The 15,816-nt window shown below is 42.4% G+C and overlaps 1 protein-coding gene across 1 annotated transcript in view; it reads left to right on the forward strand.

The window, feature by feature from the left end:
* The window catches only part of C2CD2 (C2 calcium-dependent domain containing 2), a gene marked incomplete at its 5' end in the record, with an annotated part of 38,426 nt that overhangs the window by 7,288 nt on the left and 15,322 nt on the right, over positions 1–15,816 (forward strand). The window contains 5 exons of the mRNA XM_010140042.1: positions 5,763–5,882; positions 6,267–6,368; positions 10,183–10,305; positions 10,609–10,729; positions 13,771–13,879. Coding sequence (XP_010138344.1) covers positions 5,763–5,882; positions 6,267–6,368; positions 10,183–10,305; positions 10,609–10,729; positions 13,771–13,879 — 575 coding nt within the window. The remainder of the gene's footprint in view (positions 1–5,762; positions 5,883–6,266; positions 6,369–10,182; positions 10,306–10,608; positions 10,730–13,770; positions 13,880–15,816) is intronic.

Consider the following 15,816-nt stretch of genomic DNA (forward strand, 5'->3'; position numbering starts at 1 on the left):
CTGCTGAAGGAAGACCTCGGGGTGAGGATTTGTTTGCTGCAATGGAGATAATACTGTTTTGGCACTGTCAGGTAGCCTGCCTGTCTTTCAGATGCTACTGCAGACGTGCGTGGGCCTCCTACAGGCTTGTGCCACATCTGCCAGCTTGGCACAGGGGTCATAGGTGCCTTAGGACCCCAGCAGCATGATGCACCTGTGTCTCCACAATGGAATCTTTCTCCAGGTTACTGTAGCATGAACGAGCAAATCTCTCCTGCAATTTATTGTCTTCTCTTGGTCTCCATGTCTTCAGCTATGCTGTGTCTCACATGGTTTGTAAAGACTTGTGTGTTACTGAGGCCGAGCTACGCAGTCTATTTCTGGTATTTATTTATGTTCCCTCTTCTTAGATATAAGTACTGCTTCCTGCCCTCACACTGATATTCACTTAACTTGGTAAGTGAATCGAAAACTTTTCCTGTCCTATCTCCTTGTACTCTCTGCTTGTTTGTTTGATCCCTCGTCCCTTTTTGTCCACTTTCTTGCATTTTTATGTCTGTTGGTTTCAACGGAGTGGGTAAATTCACATGTTTTAATCACTTTGTGCTTTGTTTCTTTTTGCTGACGTAGTAATTCTCTTCCTGCTGCACTCATTCCATCACTCACCCTGTCTTCACCCTGGTGCTTACCATCGTTTTGGAAAAACGGTGGGGAGTTATCTCATTATATTTGCAGGCAAATTTGCTTTGATATGGCCCTCAGCTGTGCCTGGATTAGACATTGCATTTGTTGTCTTCACTTTGTCTGTGTCACTTCGTAAACTGCTTGGATAAAGAGGGAATGGTGAAGAAAGTAGAGAAATATCCTCAGGAAGTTAATGCATTAGGCTGTGGTAACCAAGGAAGATCATTTAATTCTTCTGAACAGCTGTGTGTTATGACAATCAAACGGCAGAAGTTTCTGACTGGAAAGTTTTCTTACGGTGAGGTTTTAAGCTGAGCACATAAACTGTCTTTGTGGCTGTCAACAGGATAAGTTTTTCATGACAGAAGAAGTGCTTTCTTCTCAGAGCAGTACTCCAAAACAAATATAGGAAATTGTGGAGGTCCTAAATCTAATAGTGTAGTGGTTCCTACAGTAGAGATCAAGGCAGCTTTCATTGTTTGGCTGCCTCTTGGTGGTTACTCATTTTCTTGTGAAAATGATTCAGATTTGTATTACTTACTACTGAGTAACCTCAAATAACCTGTTTTTTCTGAAAATAAATACCAATGCAGTAAAACTGATTTCCTTCCAGAAAAAAAAGCAATCAAGGTCTGTAATGCTGAGGGTTTTACACACACTCATGATGTGGTTTGGGCGTGGGAAAGGTGAAAGAAACCTTCTCCTGCAGGGCTGTCAAATTCCCCCTGAAGTCATGGCCCTTCATCCTTCCTTGGCCACCAGAAGGAACCTGCTGCCACATGTGGAAGAGTAATGAAAAGGCTATGTGTAATGCACAAACCAGTGGGGTGCCAGTGCCAAAACTGAAACCTCAAGGCGAGAAGACACTGCATGTGAGAAGGAGAAGCACTCTTGAGGCTCTTGAGATGAAGCAGCTTCTGCTGCTACTTCAGGAAAGAAGTAAACTGAAATTTTGCGGCTGTGTCGAGTGGAACTGCAAAGGGAAAAAAGTCAAGAGTGGCAGGGTAAAGTTACCCTTACGGGCTTTAATAGCTGTGAGTACACAAGTTAGGACACTTGAGTTTCTCAAAAATACTTCTCTTGTTCCAACTATAGTGCTTTTTCAGTCTCCTTCATTCCTGCAGTTGTTTATCTGAAAGAGAAATTTTTTAGGATAATTGTAATAGTAGTTTTAGATATGTATAAACAAAGTGTGTGTCACCAGTTTGGATGAGGCAAGGCCAAACCTCGGGACAAATTCTCTCTCTCCAATCAGAAGAGGAAAGGGTTAGGAGCGAGATAAAAGGGAAAAGATAAAAAGTGGGTGAGGCCTTAGTTGAGTGTTGGAAACTACATCTATTTTAATAACAACAGAAAAATATTGTGTGAACAACAAACAACAGCAAGGGATTAACAAATATATACAAGGTTTGGGGATCTGGTGTGGCAAGGGTTAAACTGCTGGCAAACTACCAGTTAATGTTTGTGGCAGGTAGCCTTGAGCAGGAACCTGGACTGTTTCAACTGTAACCACGTTTCCAGCATGGGAAGGAGTGCAGGGCAGGTGGTACGAGGTGCAGCTTCTTAAAGAGACATTGCCCTGCCGAGGAGCTCCACAGCCAGTGAGGTGCAGTGACATGTAGCAGGGAGGAATACCTTAATTGGTTTGTTTCATATGTCAGTCAAACTGGATATATGTTTCACCAGGACAGTGTGTTAGAGCATCGGCATCTCACTGGAGCTGGGTGCCAGTGTTGGGCAGATGGGGAACAGAGTCCAGCCAGGTCGAGGAGTTTTGCCACAGCAGCTCACCCACATCGTAGGCTAGTGCAGTCAGGGATGGAGGCAGGTGAGGTGGGGAGGAGGAGGGTGTTGAAGAGATAACCCCGACATTGGGCTGATGAAGTGCCAGGAGTGAGCTGAGTGTGGAGAGATGGCTGAGGAGGAGCTGGGATGCAGCCTTGCTGGTGAAGGCACCTGAGGAAGTGCTGGGAGCCCCTTTGATGTGAGATTCTCAAAGTGCATGGAGAGACCTTGGGTGGTAACAGGGTATTTGTGCTGAGTGGAGGGTAGAGCTACAGAGGTGCTGGAGGAAGAAAATACTTTGGTCTTGCTGTAGAAGAGTCTGTGTTTCTTTATGGTGCTGCTTCACCTCACCCTATTTCTGCTAACTTAGGAGGTCTGGCTTGTCCAGGTGTGAGGTAACAAAAGATACCTAGGGTGTGACCCCCGCTGGGAGTCCAGAATTAACTGGCCACAGCTGCTGTGTGGTGGTACAAGGGTTTAGTTTTTAAAGAACAGTTTGGTAAAAATGATAGGTTTCCCAGGCTCTAAAACACAGTGTTGATGACTGGGGATGTCCCTAGTAAGGCGTGGTGGGAGAGAGAGATATGGGATATAAATGATGTTGAAGAGCAACTACCTTACCATCAGTCCAGAGGCTGTTTTCCTGTGAACACCTATCTTCCCTCTTTCTCTCCCCTGTCAACCAGAAAAGGGGTGCTTTGCCTGACCCTACCTTCTCCTGCTCTTCCTCTGTGCAGAGAAAATTAATTTGAAGAACCAGATTGGATGGGAACATGGAGGAAGGGGAATGTAGCACAGCAAGCTTCAGTAATTTTCTTCATGTGACTTTTGTGGGGAAAATGGCCTACATATTTCTGTGCTGGTCTGTCAGAGTAATCTGCTACACTTCTAAAGGAATGTCACTTAAGAAGGGAAGTGGCGGTTGCGGTGTCTTTAATCAACATCTTACCACTTCTGGCAGCATCTTAGATGAAAACATAATTGCTTTCTCTTCAAATTCTAGCCCAGAATTCTATTTCTCTTAGTGTTCTCACTCCATAATCCATCCTGCTCCCAGAACAAAGGGATTCACCTGATGTAAAGACATATTATTGACCATTAACAAGCATGGAACCACTCCTTTTCCTGATTGGATTAAAAATTGAGACCTCTGTACCTGAAGACCACAGTTATTTTATTAAAAGCGAGGGGAGAAGGAGAATAGGACTTGGTAGTTGTCTTTGTCAGAAAATAAATTAATCAAGGAGACTAAACCCAAACTCTGTTGATAAGGACTTCTAAACTAAAGGTATAAATAAATAATAAAAAAGATTTAGCATCTCTTGACAAGGTGTAGAAAGATGACTGAAATTTCCACCACCTGCAGTGTCTGTCTCCATCCTTTCCTTAGAAGTAAACAGGGTTATGAAAAAAGTGGCTCGTGAACTCATCTACCAACTCTCCTGCCACACTGTATTTTTTAAGCAATAAATCAACCTTGGCTATTAGACATCCAGAAATTCCAGATGAATGGTGCTGCATCACATGTGTGGCCAGTCCAGCTTGTTCTGAATGCACTGAACTTCCTGTGCATGTGTGGATGAAATGTGCACGGATGATAAACCACTGCATTTAGGTCATGCAGGTGTCAGCAGCTTTTGCATCAGACCTCTTCTCTCCTCAAAAAGTAGGGAAGAACTTACTCATTTTTTTAAATCTTTAAAAGAGCCACTGTGCCAGTCCATCCTCATGAATGAAAGGAGTGATTCTGTGTTTCAGCTCGAGTAAAATAAACAGTTAGGCTCTTTGGTCTTGCCAGCTATTAAAAATGCTTTAAAACCCTTTATGTTGTATCATAGTAGTGGATGTTCATGTTGATTATGTAGGATTAAGCGTCAGATACAATCTCTGAAGAAATTTAGACTTTAGGGAAGGGGAGAGGTGAGGGGAGCTGATTTGTCAACTTCTACACTAGAATTTGAAGAAGGCAAAACTGAAAAAGCAAATCTTGCTGCTTGTGGGTGTGGTTGGGATTTTTATGTCATGTCCATTCCCTCCTCCCACTCCTTTGTAATTAAGTTTCTACCTTAATGGATGTGCTCTGAAGCCCTTGATAATGCTCTGGTCCTTCTTAAAAGGTATGCTATAGAGCCAAGGGAAATTAAATGTATTTAGGGAGAGATTGAGAAGGATCTTGCAGGAAGTAGGTGATTCATTGTAAAGGCCTCAGCTTCAGTTCCAATGCCCGTAAGTGAAGCAGTAAGCGTGCAAACGTAATTTAATAGCATACCTGCAGAGTTTCCAGCAAACAAATCTTGCAGCGAATTATTTGTCTGCGCATTTCGTTAACTTTGCCTTGGTCAGTCTAAGGAAGGCTCTGCTATCCTTTCCAGCAGTGGAGCTCTGGGGACAGTAACCACAGAGGGACAGTGACAGGCAGCTGTCTCCAACGGACGCAGCTGTTTGCAAAGTGAGCTTCTCTTTCTGGCGTAATGAGTGATTTCTGACTTGTTTTCCTGGTGCCGCCAGGCGCTTTCTGCGCACTCTAGGAATTCTGCACCGCAGCTCTGGCACCTCAGTTGGTTTGCAGAGGAGAGGGAGGAAAAACCATTCAGTGTTTGTAAACTCAGTGCGATAACAAGTTAAATTACTGCTCATCGAAGTCAGGGAGTGTACTCAACAAAGTCTGTTGCAGCCACGTGGCATACAGACTAGTCCCAGACACTTAGCTTTGTCACCAAATTTGAGGGCCTGTCGTGGTTTGGTCAAATGCTTTTAAAGGCTCCTGCCCCTCCCCACCCCATTGGGAACTGGAATTACTCAGACAAAATCCAGTGTAGCATGAGGGTTATGCTGAGGTTTCACATTAGTAGGGAACCACTAAAACAAATTTTACTTGGTAAAACCAGCTATGGTAGGCTACTTAGTTTTGAGCAGAAGAGGAAGAACAACAAACCTTTTTGTCTCCCTGGTGAAAAATTGTGATCTTCGGGTTTTTAATATACAGATATGTGAAACACAAAGGAGTCTTGGTCAGGTGAGGGGTTACTTATGTTTTGGATAACAATGCAAAAGGAATTTTGGAAAATGCCAGAATTTCCAGGTATTAAATTCTGTGTCCAGAACTACATTTTTTAGAGGTGAATATACAGAAGGAGGTTGGGATGTTAATGAAATTGCTTAGAAATTTTCCACCTATGGAATTGAGCATAATTCTGGTAGCTTAAGATCCTTCCTTTTCTTAGTTCCTTTCTTGCCTTCACCAAACCTTCCTCTGAAGACTGATTTGTTTTTCCTTTCCTTTGTCTCCCCACTGCCTCTTTTCATTTATTTAGGTGGTTTCTTGCAACGTTGTGGGAGATTCTGTTAAATTTCTTGTCACTGTCTCACATACTCCGCCCGTGGCTGCAGAAGGTCAGTCGTACAGCGTGAAACTGGCTCCACTTCACTTGCAGGTAAAGTGTTAAGTGTGGTTCTCTCTCTTCTTCCTTTTGTTACATCTTGTCCTGCAGCTGAGCTGAACCTCCTATTTGCTAAAGGCAAGCAAATTGAAGTTAACTCTGGTGAAATGTTTCCCTCTGGGACAATTGATAAATTCATCAACAAAGCCGCCTCTTTAGGAGACTGTGGATAAACAGCATGTCGGGTAGACTACTCAGATGTACAGAACCACAGACCCTTCTTTTGATGGGCATGCACTCTGACAACTTAAGTGACTGTCTCTTTGAGTGTAGTTCCTCAGAAACTGGTGTCGTTCTTCCTTTGGTGGGTCTTACTGTGGAGCTTGACCTACAAATTCTTTACAGAACACTCACCATTAACTGTTTTCTTATCTACAGCTTCAGCTCTGTGTGAAAGACAAAGGAGATGATGTCAAAGTTGAGTGGTTCCTCATTAACACCGATGAAATCAACTTTGAAGTCCAGCCAACAGTGCAGGAGGTCAGTCAGTAAGTTTTGTTCGTTGTAACGGCAAGAGTTTTGTTGGTTGTAATGGTAGAGCAGATGGTTCTCCATCCCTTCTGTGCAAAACCCAGTGTAATGCTGTGAGTTGGCAGTAGAAACGTTTAGGAGCTAAGGTATTGGGTGAGGCTGGAAGAGCTGAAGCAAAAATGCCCGTTCTTTTCCTCTGGCTGCTTTTGGCAGAAACACGGAGCAGCTACCTGTTGGCAGGGCCATCTTGAACTTCTTCACTGACATCTTCTATAATTCATCTGTCAAAACACTACATCTCTGAAATCTAGGAGCATTTCTCAAGATCACTGAAGCATTAAAGATGTCTGTATTTGACAGACAAATTACTTGGCAAAGATTTTTCATCCAAATTCAAAGGTGTGAAAAATGCCTATACCTAAATACCTTCTCTCAGAGCACTTTAAAATAACAAAAAACACAACTGTAATGATATTCCCAGTAATTACAAAGTTGCCTGTTCTTAATTTTAATCAACTTTTAAATCTGGCAACAATAGTTCAGAAACAGCTCTGAAAAAATACACTTATTTAAGGAAATTATGTGTGATCTAAAAATACTTTCGGAATTGCCCCTTGTTTTAATCTATAAACACTGATTCATTGGGGAATTTTTACTGGGACATCCCCTGAAAGAGTTTCTTCATATCTGAGAATCTCTTATGCCTTTGACCCTTTTTTTTTTTTGAAAGAACATGGTGACTTAAGCCTTTCTCACAACAGTGGCTGAACACTTGCTTGTGTTTTGTGAAGCTGAGTTTCTGACTGAAGGCTTTGTTAAAAAAATAGGTTTATTGTATGGTAGAGCTGCTTCTAAAGGCCTGTACTGGGTGACCTAGAGTCATAGTAATTTATTACTACAGCTTTTGTACACAGTAGTGTGAAACTCATAACTAAGACAGACGAGTCTTTTGAAGTGAGTTTTAATACAGATTTTACTGTGCATGTGTAGCAGTGTAAATGACCTTAATGTGTTGGGCTGTCCTGCTGATTATCCACGTATTGAGCAGTCATTAAGTATTTACTGGCAAGTGCAGATGACTCTGGTAGTCAGTGGGCCTCACAACCTGCTTTTTGAGAGATGGCTGAGTCCAGAGTTGCAAAGGAGTTGTAACTTGCTGTGCTTTGCCCACATTTTTAAAATGAGCCTGTTAAGTTCTTAATGGCTAAGGGCTTAACTTGCACTTTGAAGTTTCTATTAGCACTTAGGGAAGAGAGGAGGCAATAAACAGAGCCAAAACCTGTGAGCAATCTGTACCTTGGAAATTGCTTCTGCTCCTAAACTTAAATGTCAGCTTTTGTGTCTTGTTTGTTTTCTTTTGGAAGCAATATGGTGTGTACAAATAAATAGCTTTAATTGCTTGCGATTATCTACACAGTGGTTTTGTCACCAGTCGAGCAAGGTGGATGTAGTAACCTATTTTCTGTTGATAGTAACTGGGTGAATCCAAGTTGCGTTTGGCAACCTGGCTGACTGGCAGGGCTTTCTGTGCTGATGTGCCCCAGGATGGCCGTGGTAACTGGCTGTACGCTTCTAGCCCATGTCAAACCCTGAGGAAAATGTGTTGTCTTAAGCCTTTTTAGTTGGCAATTACGGCTTGCCTTGTAGAGGGTGTTGTGAGGGAACATTACTTTCCAAATGAGAGTGGCTAAAAATGCGGCTCTTTAGCAAAACTGCTTTCCAAATAACTATGGAAACATCAGAAAATACCTATGAGTAGATGTTCAGTGACTATTGTTGCTGTTACCATTAGATAACAGATGTCAGATTAGGTTGATGGTAAAGTGAGAGGTGGCTGGGATTTTACAATCTGACAGTGTTCTTCATCAAACAATGTTTAGGTAAGGGCAGAGAAGGGAAATTACCTTAAAAATAGTAAAAACTAACCACTATTTATCTACTTGTTTAAATAACATAAGTAGTGAAATTACTGAAACTGAAGCTTTGGACGGTGTAACTTACTTTTTTTGGGGGGTAAGGGGGCGGTAAGTAAAAGAATATTATCTGCAAGTTGCAGAAATGTGCCACTGCTTCTTTCCTTGGCAGTTGTTTGATGGAGCACAGTGTGAACGAGACAGGGCTTCTGTAGGACTGGTCAGTGCCGTTGTATGTTTTGAACCATAGCACCTGTCATCAAAGCGTGGCTCGGTAAGAAGGCAGAAACAGGATTTCTGCACACAACAGGCCTGGGATTTTCATGAAACACCCTACATGTTTCTGTAACGCTTGGGCAATTGGGAAAGAGCTGTTACTCCAAATCTGTTTGACCTGTTGTGCAAGGTGCAAGTATACCTTCAGTTGTGCAGAAGTCATTGCACAATCATTCTCTTACACCTAAGGAAGGACTGAGGCTTTTCGAATGGCAGGTTGCCTCTTGTGCTGAGAGCTCTCTGTGATGGAGGAGCGTGGTTCAGGGTGCCCGGGGTGGCAGAGCAAAGCCTGTGCTCTGCAGCTTTCAGGGAGATTCGGATCTTTGAGACTGTTACGGCCTCACAGCTTTGTTGTGCTGCGTGGCTGCACCTGCATGGGTCAGATAGCACTGCAAGTGTTATCAAAGCAATCTGCCAGGATTAGGTCTTCAGTCCCCTACCTGATCTTCCTGCTGGTTCATATTGGGTGTCCTCGTCATCAGTGTGCCCTGGCTTAGCAGCAGGGCCTTGTTTGTTGGCCGTGGCACACCAGTTGTAGGCATGCTCCTGACAGATAGCACCATGCAGAAGGGTACCTTTTTTTTTTTGCTTTGTGTGATTATTGCATTCTCCAGCTATTCTGTATTTCCATCTGTAAATCAGTTCCCTTTCTTTTAGAGCCTTGTTCTGTAATAATAAAGTCTCTCAGGTGTGGTATCAGGTGACAAAAAGACAGATGAGTCCTCTCTTGCTTAGGCCAGACCCTTGTCTCCTACTCAAATCTTTTCTTTAGAAAATAAACCTCGCTGAGATTTCTTCTGTCCTGTCTTCAGAAAGCTGCATATCAGACTGCCCGTTCTGTGACAGCTTAATTTAAAAATCCACTCCCTGTAGGTAACCGAGCAGAAAAGACTCTCTGAGGAGCATGACACGGGAAGCAGCTTCTCCAGGAGCACAGGGAGGGCAAGGGTGCTTTCACCATCTTTACACACCTTACGATTAACTGTGTGAAGCTTCATCTGTAAGCAAAGTGCGTAGTCTGTTCTGATCCTTCTGAGATGATGGTGCTAAGAGCAGAATGCCATGAAATTTTTGAATGGACAAACCTACGAGTCAGTCCCCAGAGCAGCATGATTATCTGTCCATACAGTGCACTTTTCAGCAAGGTCAAAGACCTTCAAGGGACACTGATTTTTTTTTTTTTTTTCAGTGCGACACAGGATTAGCTGCTTCTCAGCTACTGCAAGCTGGCATAACTCCCATTAAATCAGTGGAACAGTGCCGATCTGCTTATCTGATGACCTGATCTGCTCTTTCAGGAGGGAGCAAAGTGGCACAAAAATTTCAAAACACTGTCCTAAGATACAAACTGTAAATGAAACTTTGGTTTTGTGGCTAATAACTGTTCCTTCCTAACTCTCAGAACAGCCTGTGACTTTTTCAGTGTATATTTTTAGTTTCCTTTAATGCATAATATAGAAATTTAAGTACTTACTTGCATGGTCTCTTGTTACATTTTGTCGTTGGCAACAGAAACTGTCTTTCTGACAAAGTTAATGTTTGATAGCTTTGATGGTTTAGATAGACCAGCTTAATTTTGGCCTTAACTTCTTTCTTCTGAATTTTGAGAAACATAGTTGTTTGTTTCCTCTTAGGGACAGACAGCGGGGACATGTGCAATACCTGAAACGCTCAGAGATATTTTGAAGAACCTCTTCAGCTCAGTTTCTCCCTCTGTTGTATTGAGTACGAGGCCTACAGATATAAAGGGGGTTCAAGTAAGTCTTACTCCTACCTCAATCTTTTGAGAGGTGTCCTTCTGCTTAGTGTTTTTATTACATAATCGTGACTCTCAAATCAGTAAGTTAACACCGTTCAGTGATCAGAAACAACTGGCATTGTTCTTCAAAGAACGGCGTAGCCTTTGGCAAGAGGCGGCTTTGTGATCGTAACTCCCGTGTGGCTATCTGTTGATGTAATGCCCCATCACACGTCTGCTTCCCTATATCAATGTGACAGAAATTTGGAGTCTTTGGTATTTGCATATGTGTCATCCCTCTTGTTCTGCTTGCTTTTCACAGAATGTACAGAACATAAGCCTTCTCCCTCAGGGCGCTAGTCCGCCTAAACCTCCAAGGGCTCATGAACTCAAGTTGCTGGTGAAGAACATTGCAGTAAGCCTAGCTGATCGTAGTGCTGCAGGTAACGTAGCCCATGTGATGCTGCTCATTTTCAAACAAGGTTGGGTTGGTTGGGTTTTTTTTTTTTTTCCTTTTGGCTGAAATAATTCGGAAGTTCTGGGTTACAGCCTTCTCTCAAATACGTAAGAAATTGCAGTACCCTGAGAAACAGTCTTAGTCGTGCTTGTACAAAGCTGTGTATCTTTTGGTTTATTTGAGCATTCAAATATCTTGATCTTCTTGTAAACAAATCCATCATTGTTGAAACCAAATTGAAATGAGCATACTTACAAAACTGGTAGATTATTTTCTGGATTTTATTTTTGATTTCTTAAAGTTATCCCTTTGGACATACCCAAGATGAGGGGCTCAAATCCAGCTCTCCATTAACAATTACATTCCATTAGCAATGACATTGGGTTTGACCTTGTTTTTACAAATGCTTTTTTTTACATTTGAGCAATTTGCTGATTTTTGTAAGCTCTCCTAAAGGGTGATGTTTTGTGGTTAGGGATTTTTTTCCTCCTAATGTAGTACCTCTGTAGGTAGGGAAGGGAGTACTTCTTGCAAATGGAGAATGAATGGTTCACTGACCAGTGAAGTTGCAGTGTTGGTTTTTGGAAAAAAGCACCAAGCCTGTCTCTCAAGTATTCAGACTTCTTCAAGTGCAAACACACCTCCATCGCCAGTTGAGGCTCGAGCAAGCATATTTCAGATTTTGTCAGCAGAAATACAAATTTGAGACTGTGTTTTTATGGTCACTAAAAATTCTGTAACAGTCTTTTTAATGGAAGCTTGTGGCTGGTAAGTTGGGCAAGGGACTAGTTTTGGGTAAATATATCCTACTTGCTGTACTCCTTTTTTTCAGTTAGATGTAATAGGTTTCTGCCCTAGACTCTTGCATAATGCTGCTTTGCTCATCCTGGTTGGAAGTGATTCCCCTAAAACTTTCTGCACACTTTTTTTTAAAAAAACAAATTATTTTTAAAGCAGTTCTGGAACTCTTTGCAGTGGAATGTCCTGTATAAATAAAACTGCTGGGAACTGTAGATTGCAGGAAAACTCATTTGGAATTTATTACTCTACAGTTTTTGTAGTGCAAACTAAACTTTTCAGAAGAGCAGATCATTTTGCCTTTAAAAGTCACGAGATGAGACACCTTTATCTGCATATGGTACATAAAACAGAAGAGTCATCTTATGGGAAACCTCTCTGATCCCTCCTTCAAAATGAGAGAAAGAGAGGACAGTGAATGTGCTCTGCTTTGGGAACTTAGATACTGAGAGGCAAAACCACCATTTGCTGTTCTAAAAGGGAATGGAAGGGATTTTGAAGGTTCCCTAGCATCTCTGGGAGTGTAAAAGCTTTGAGATTGTGTGAGAAATACAGCTTCACAGTGGGGTTTAGCTAGTACGCTTGAAATCCAGTAGAAATACTGCACAGCTGCGAAGACGCTACCTTCTGGACATTGCTTGCTTCTTTTTAATTATTGTTCCCTTCCTTTTTTTTTGGCCTTGTCTTGTAGCAATAGTGAATTATGCTCTTGCAACTCCGAGACTCAATAAGAGTGCACAATATTGCAGGCTAACCTTCATAGGTGGATGGAGGGTTGGGGAGAGGCTGTTTGTCTGTCTTGATCGTTATCATCCTATAAACCATGGGTGCTTGTGGCTTTCCTATAGATATGTTTAGCTAATGAGTAACCAGTAGCCAAACTGGTCTCTGGTTTTGAGCTGTGCCCATTTTTATCTTCTTAGTCTGTGTATGTAAACGAAGGTTATCCTAGGTTTGGTACTCTATGGTCCACAGTGTATCACCTAGGGCAAAAGTGATTTCTGCTGTTAAAGTTGTTAGTTGTGTACACCAGGTGTGTGGGACAGGAATGCTGAAAAATCCTGTTCGGTATCAGTCAGTCAGTGGCTCTGCTGCAATTTCAGGCAGAGCCGTACAGGCGTTTCTGCCCTGGGCTGCTGAGTGCTGCTGGCAGCAGAGCAGAGCGGGCTGCAGAGACATATGGCTGGGTTAACAGAACGCCACCCCAGGTTCATTAACTTGGGCTCAGCTCCCTCTGAAAGCAGCTAAACTACTTACTCCAGGGTTAGCTTGGATCCCAAATAAGCTGTGTGCACATGGTGCTTTGTCTCCTCCAGGAACCTTGCCAGGCCCAAGCTGCTTGAGATAGGGTTCACCCACAGCCCCAGTGCTCCATCAGAGGACAACTGAGAGCTGGCGATAGTAAATATAAATCTAGATTCTTCTACTTCTGGAGGCATCGTATCTTCTTGCTTTGCCCATGGCCAATACTGACCTTTTTGCCACTTTCCGTGATATTTTGAAACACTGGGACCAAAATGCTTTCTGATGCTGTGGAAGCCATACAAAAGAAATTGTTTTAAGAGGAACGTGTTGGGCAAACTGTTTCTCCTTGGAGCAGCAATATAACTACTCGAATATACCGATTTGCTATGCTATCAAATTCCAAGATCAAGGTAAAGATAATTCTGCACCAGTACACTAAAACGCCATGAACTTGTTAAAAACTGCAGTCCACAAAGCCATTTTTAATGAGCACCATTGTCATCATTCACTTGCTAGCAGAAAAAAACTTGCTTTGATGTCCAAAGAAACCACTGTGACTGTGGCCAGTAGGAACTTTGAAAACCTGGGGTTTTTTTGAAGCAGCTGAAAGCAACTTTGCTTCCTCCCCAACTCTCACTCACACCACCACCTCCTTGCTGTTCATTGTCTCCCCATCCTTTTTGACGGTTTTATGCCTGCACTTTTTTACTTTATGCAAGAATTTAAATCTGATGGTGATATTTCACACTATGTAGAACAGAGCATAAGACAGTGTTGATGCAGTCTTGACCATCACCGTTAACGTAGATGGTATACAAACTGAGGGAAGAAATTTATTCTATGGTAGAGTGGGAAAGTGTTTGCAATAGTCTGTTCAAAAGCACAGTATGTAAAGGAAGGGGGTTCGTCACTTTCTTTTGAGTAAGTATGCCTCTTGCTGATGAAATATTAATGACTGGATATTGATTTTTCTTGCTCTTACAGGCAGCACAAACCTTGTGTGTATAGTTCAGCTGAATGACCCTATGCAGAAGTTTTTCAGCTCCGTAGCCAAAAATGCTGCAAATCCCTTTTGGAAGGAAGAGTTTATCTTGTAAGTAACTTACCTACTGAGAATACTTTTATAGTAAAACATCTTTTTTTTTTTTTACTTAAACTGTGTGAGGTTTTTGCGGGAAGAATGTCATTTTGAAATATGTCCAGTTGGGTGACCTCAGAGAAATCTGGAGCTTGTAGAGACTTCAGGATATCTAATTACCCTCTGCATGGATATGAGATCAAATATGTCTCTAGCTCTTCCCTGGTAGATATGTGATTCTAGTAAATGACAGCATAACAGGCATAATAAATCACCATGTGCTTTCATACAGTGCCAAGAAAAAGTGTTAGCAAGGCTTTGAAATCACTTTACTGTGAAAACTGTGTTTGAGGAAATCTGATGTCTCTCCATTCCCTCCCCAGAATGGGAAATGTTTGCTATCTAAAAGCATGGTGGCTGTGATTAAAAGGGGAATGTAAAACTAACTGGATTTTTTTTTTCTGTAGAACAAAAATGAGACTTTTGAGCAGCCTGCATGGTATTCTGTGATTCACATAGCTTCTATAAATAAAGTCAAAAGTGAGCAGTGTTAAAACTATTTTCATTTCCACTCTCTAGCAGCAGAGCAGAAATATTTGTTAGCTTGTGTATTGTACAAGTTGAGGAAGGGGGAGTCACTGATGGTGGAGAGGGTCAGAGGCTGTTTCTGTAGTGGCTTTAAACATGCACAGTGGCAGGCAGAAGCAGCTTCCCAGAGGAACGGGGTAGTGATGCTGCCATGCAACATACTGCAAATACTGCTTTCTGGTTTTTTCTACCAGATTATTAAGGTGAGAAGTACTTCCTGCACAGTGGAGTCTTTCAGTTTTTTTTCTGTAGCTTTCCTCTCCCATCTCAGTTCAGTTTTCCTCTCCGAGAGTAATGCTGTTTGTTTTCATGTGACATTTTTCTTTACTGTCTAGTCACAGCCTGGCATCCACTGCATCTGTTCCTTCTCTTGCAAAGCAGAGGCTTAGCTTACAAGGACTGAGCGCGTACGCAGACCTGTGCCTGTCCATGCTGAGTGCTCTTTTCCTTGAGGAGTGGTGTGCGCTTCTGTGAGCTCCTCCTCCACTTGAAGGGGGAGTGAGCAGGCGACACACAGAGCTTTTTCTGTCTCCTTGTCACAGTTCGCTGGACTGTGCCTGTGAATGTTATGAAGCGTGCACTGCAGAGACAGGAAGGATGAGGGGAAAAGTGACAGGAGCTGCTTAATTTGAGGGAAGGCACCAAAATCAGTCATCGTAAGTTGTACAAGAAGACTTGGAGAACACTGGACCCTTCTGCATGTGTGCAGATGATTAAAAGTTATTACGGTCATCAAAGATAAATTGATGTTATAGAACAACACTGAAAGCCTTCACCTTTTTATGTGGCCTGAAAGATGCTTCTCGTCTTTCTATCAAGTGGAAAACCAAATAGGAAGCTCTCTTCTTTCAGACACTCATGATGCAGGAACTCTTAAATCTGATTTTAGTTACGAAGACCTGCAGTTTTTGTGGAAAGCCACACATCTGACAATGGTCTTCTATGACGGTGTGCTGCGTTGCCATCAAGACTTAGGATTAATGTGATGCAATATCTATAATTCTGTAATTCATCCCCGCAGTAAATGGGGTGGGAAATGTACTTCTGTGGCAGCTTTCTATTCTACAGTAATTCAGAGTGCTTCAGCCACTGGGTCTGTGAATGACTTCAGCCGTCTGTTGGTAGAACAACATCCGTGCTTGGTGTTGGCAGAGCAGACATGTTCCCAGCAATTTCAGGCACAAAAGTTGTCAGAATAATACCCTTTCCAACTGAAAGTGCTGAGAGAGGGCGGGAAGGATGTGATTAAGTTGAATGGAATTTGGCCTTGACGCTAAGGATAATGCTGGGTTTTCCATGGGGTTGGCCGCTTTTCAGAAGTGCGTGAGGTGAGCTTGGGGACTTTTACGGATGAGTCAGCAGGA

The sequence above is a fragment of the Buceros rhinoceros genome, unplaced genomic scaffold, assembly GCF_000710305.1.
Source record: "Buceros rhinoceros silvestris isolate BGI_N320 unplaced genomic scaffold, ASM71030v1 scaffold17, whole genome shotgun sequence".
In the NCBI taxonomy this organism is placed as follows: Eukaryota; Metazoa; Chordata; class Aves; order Bucerotiformes; family Bucerotidae; genus Buceros; species Buceros rhinoceros.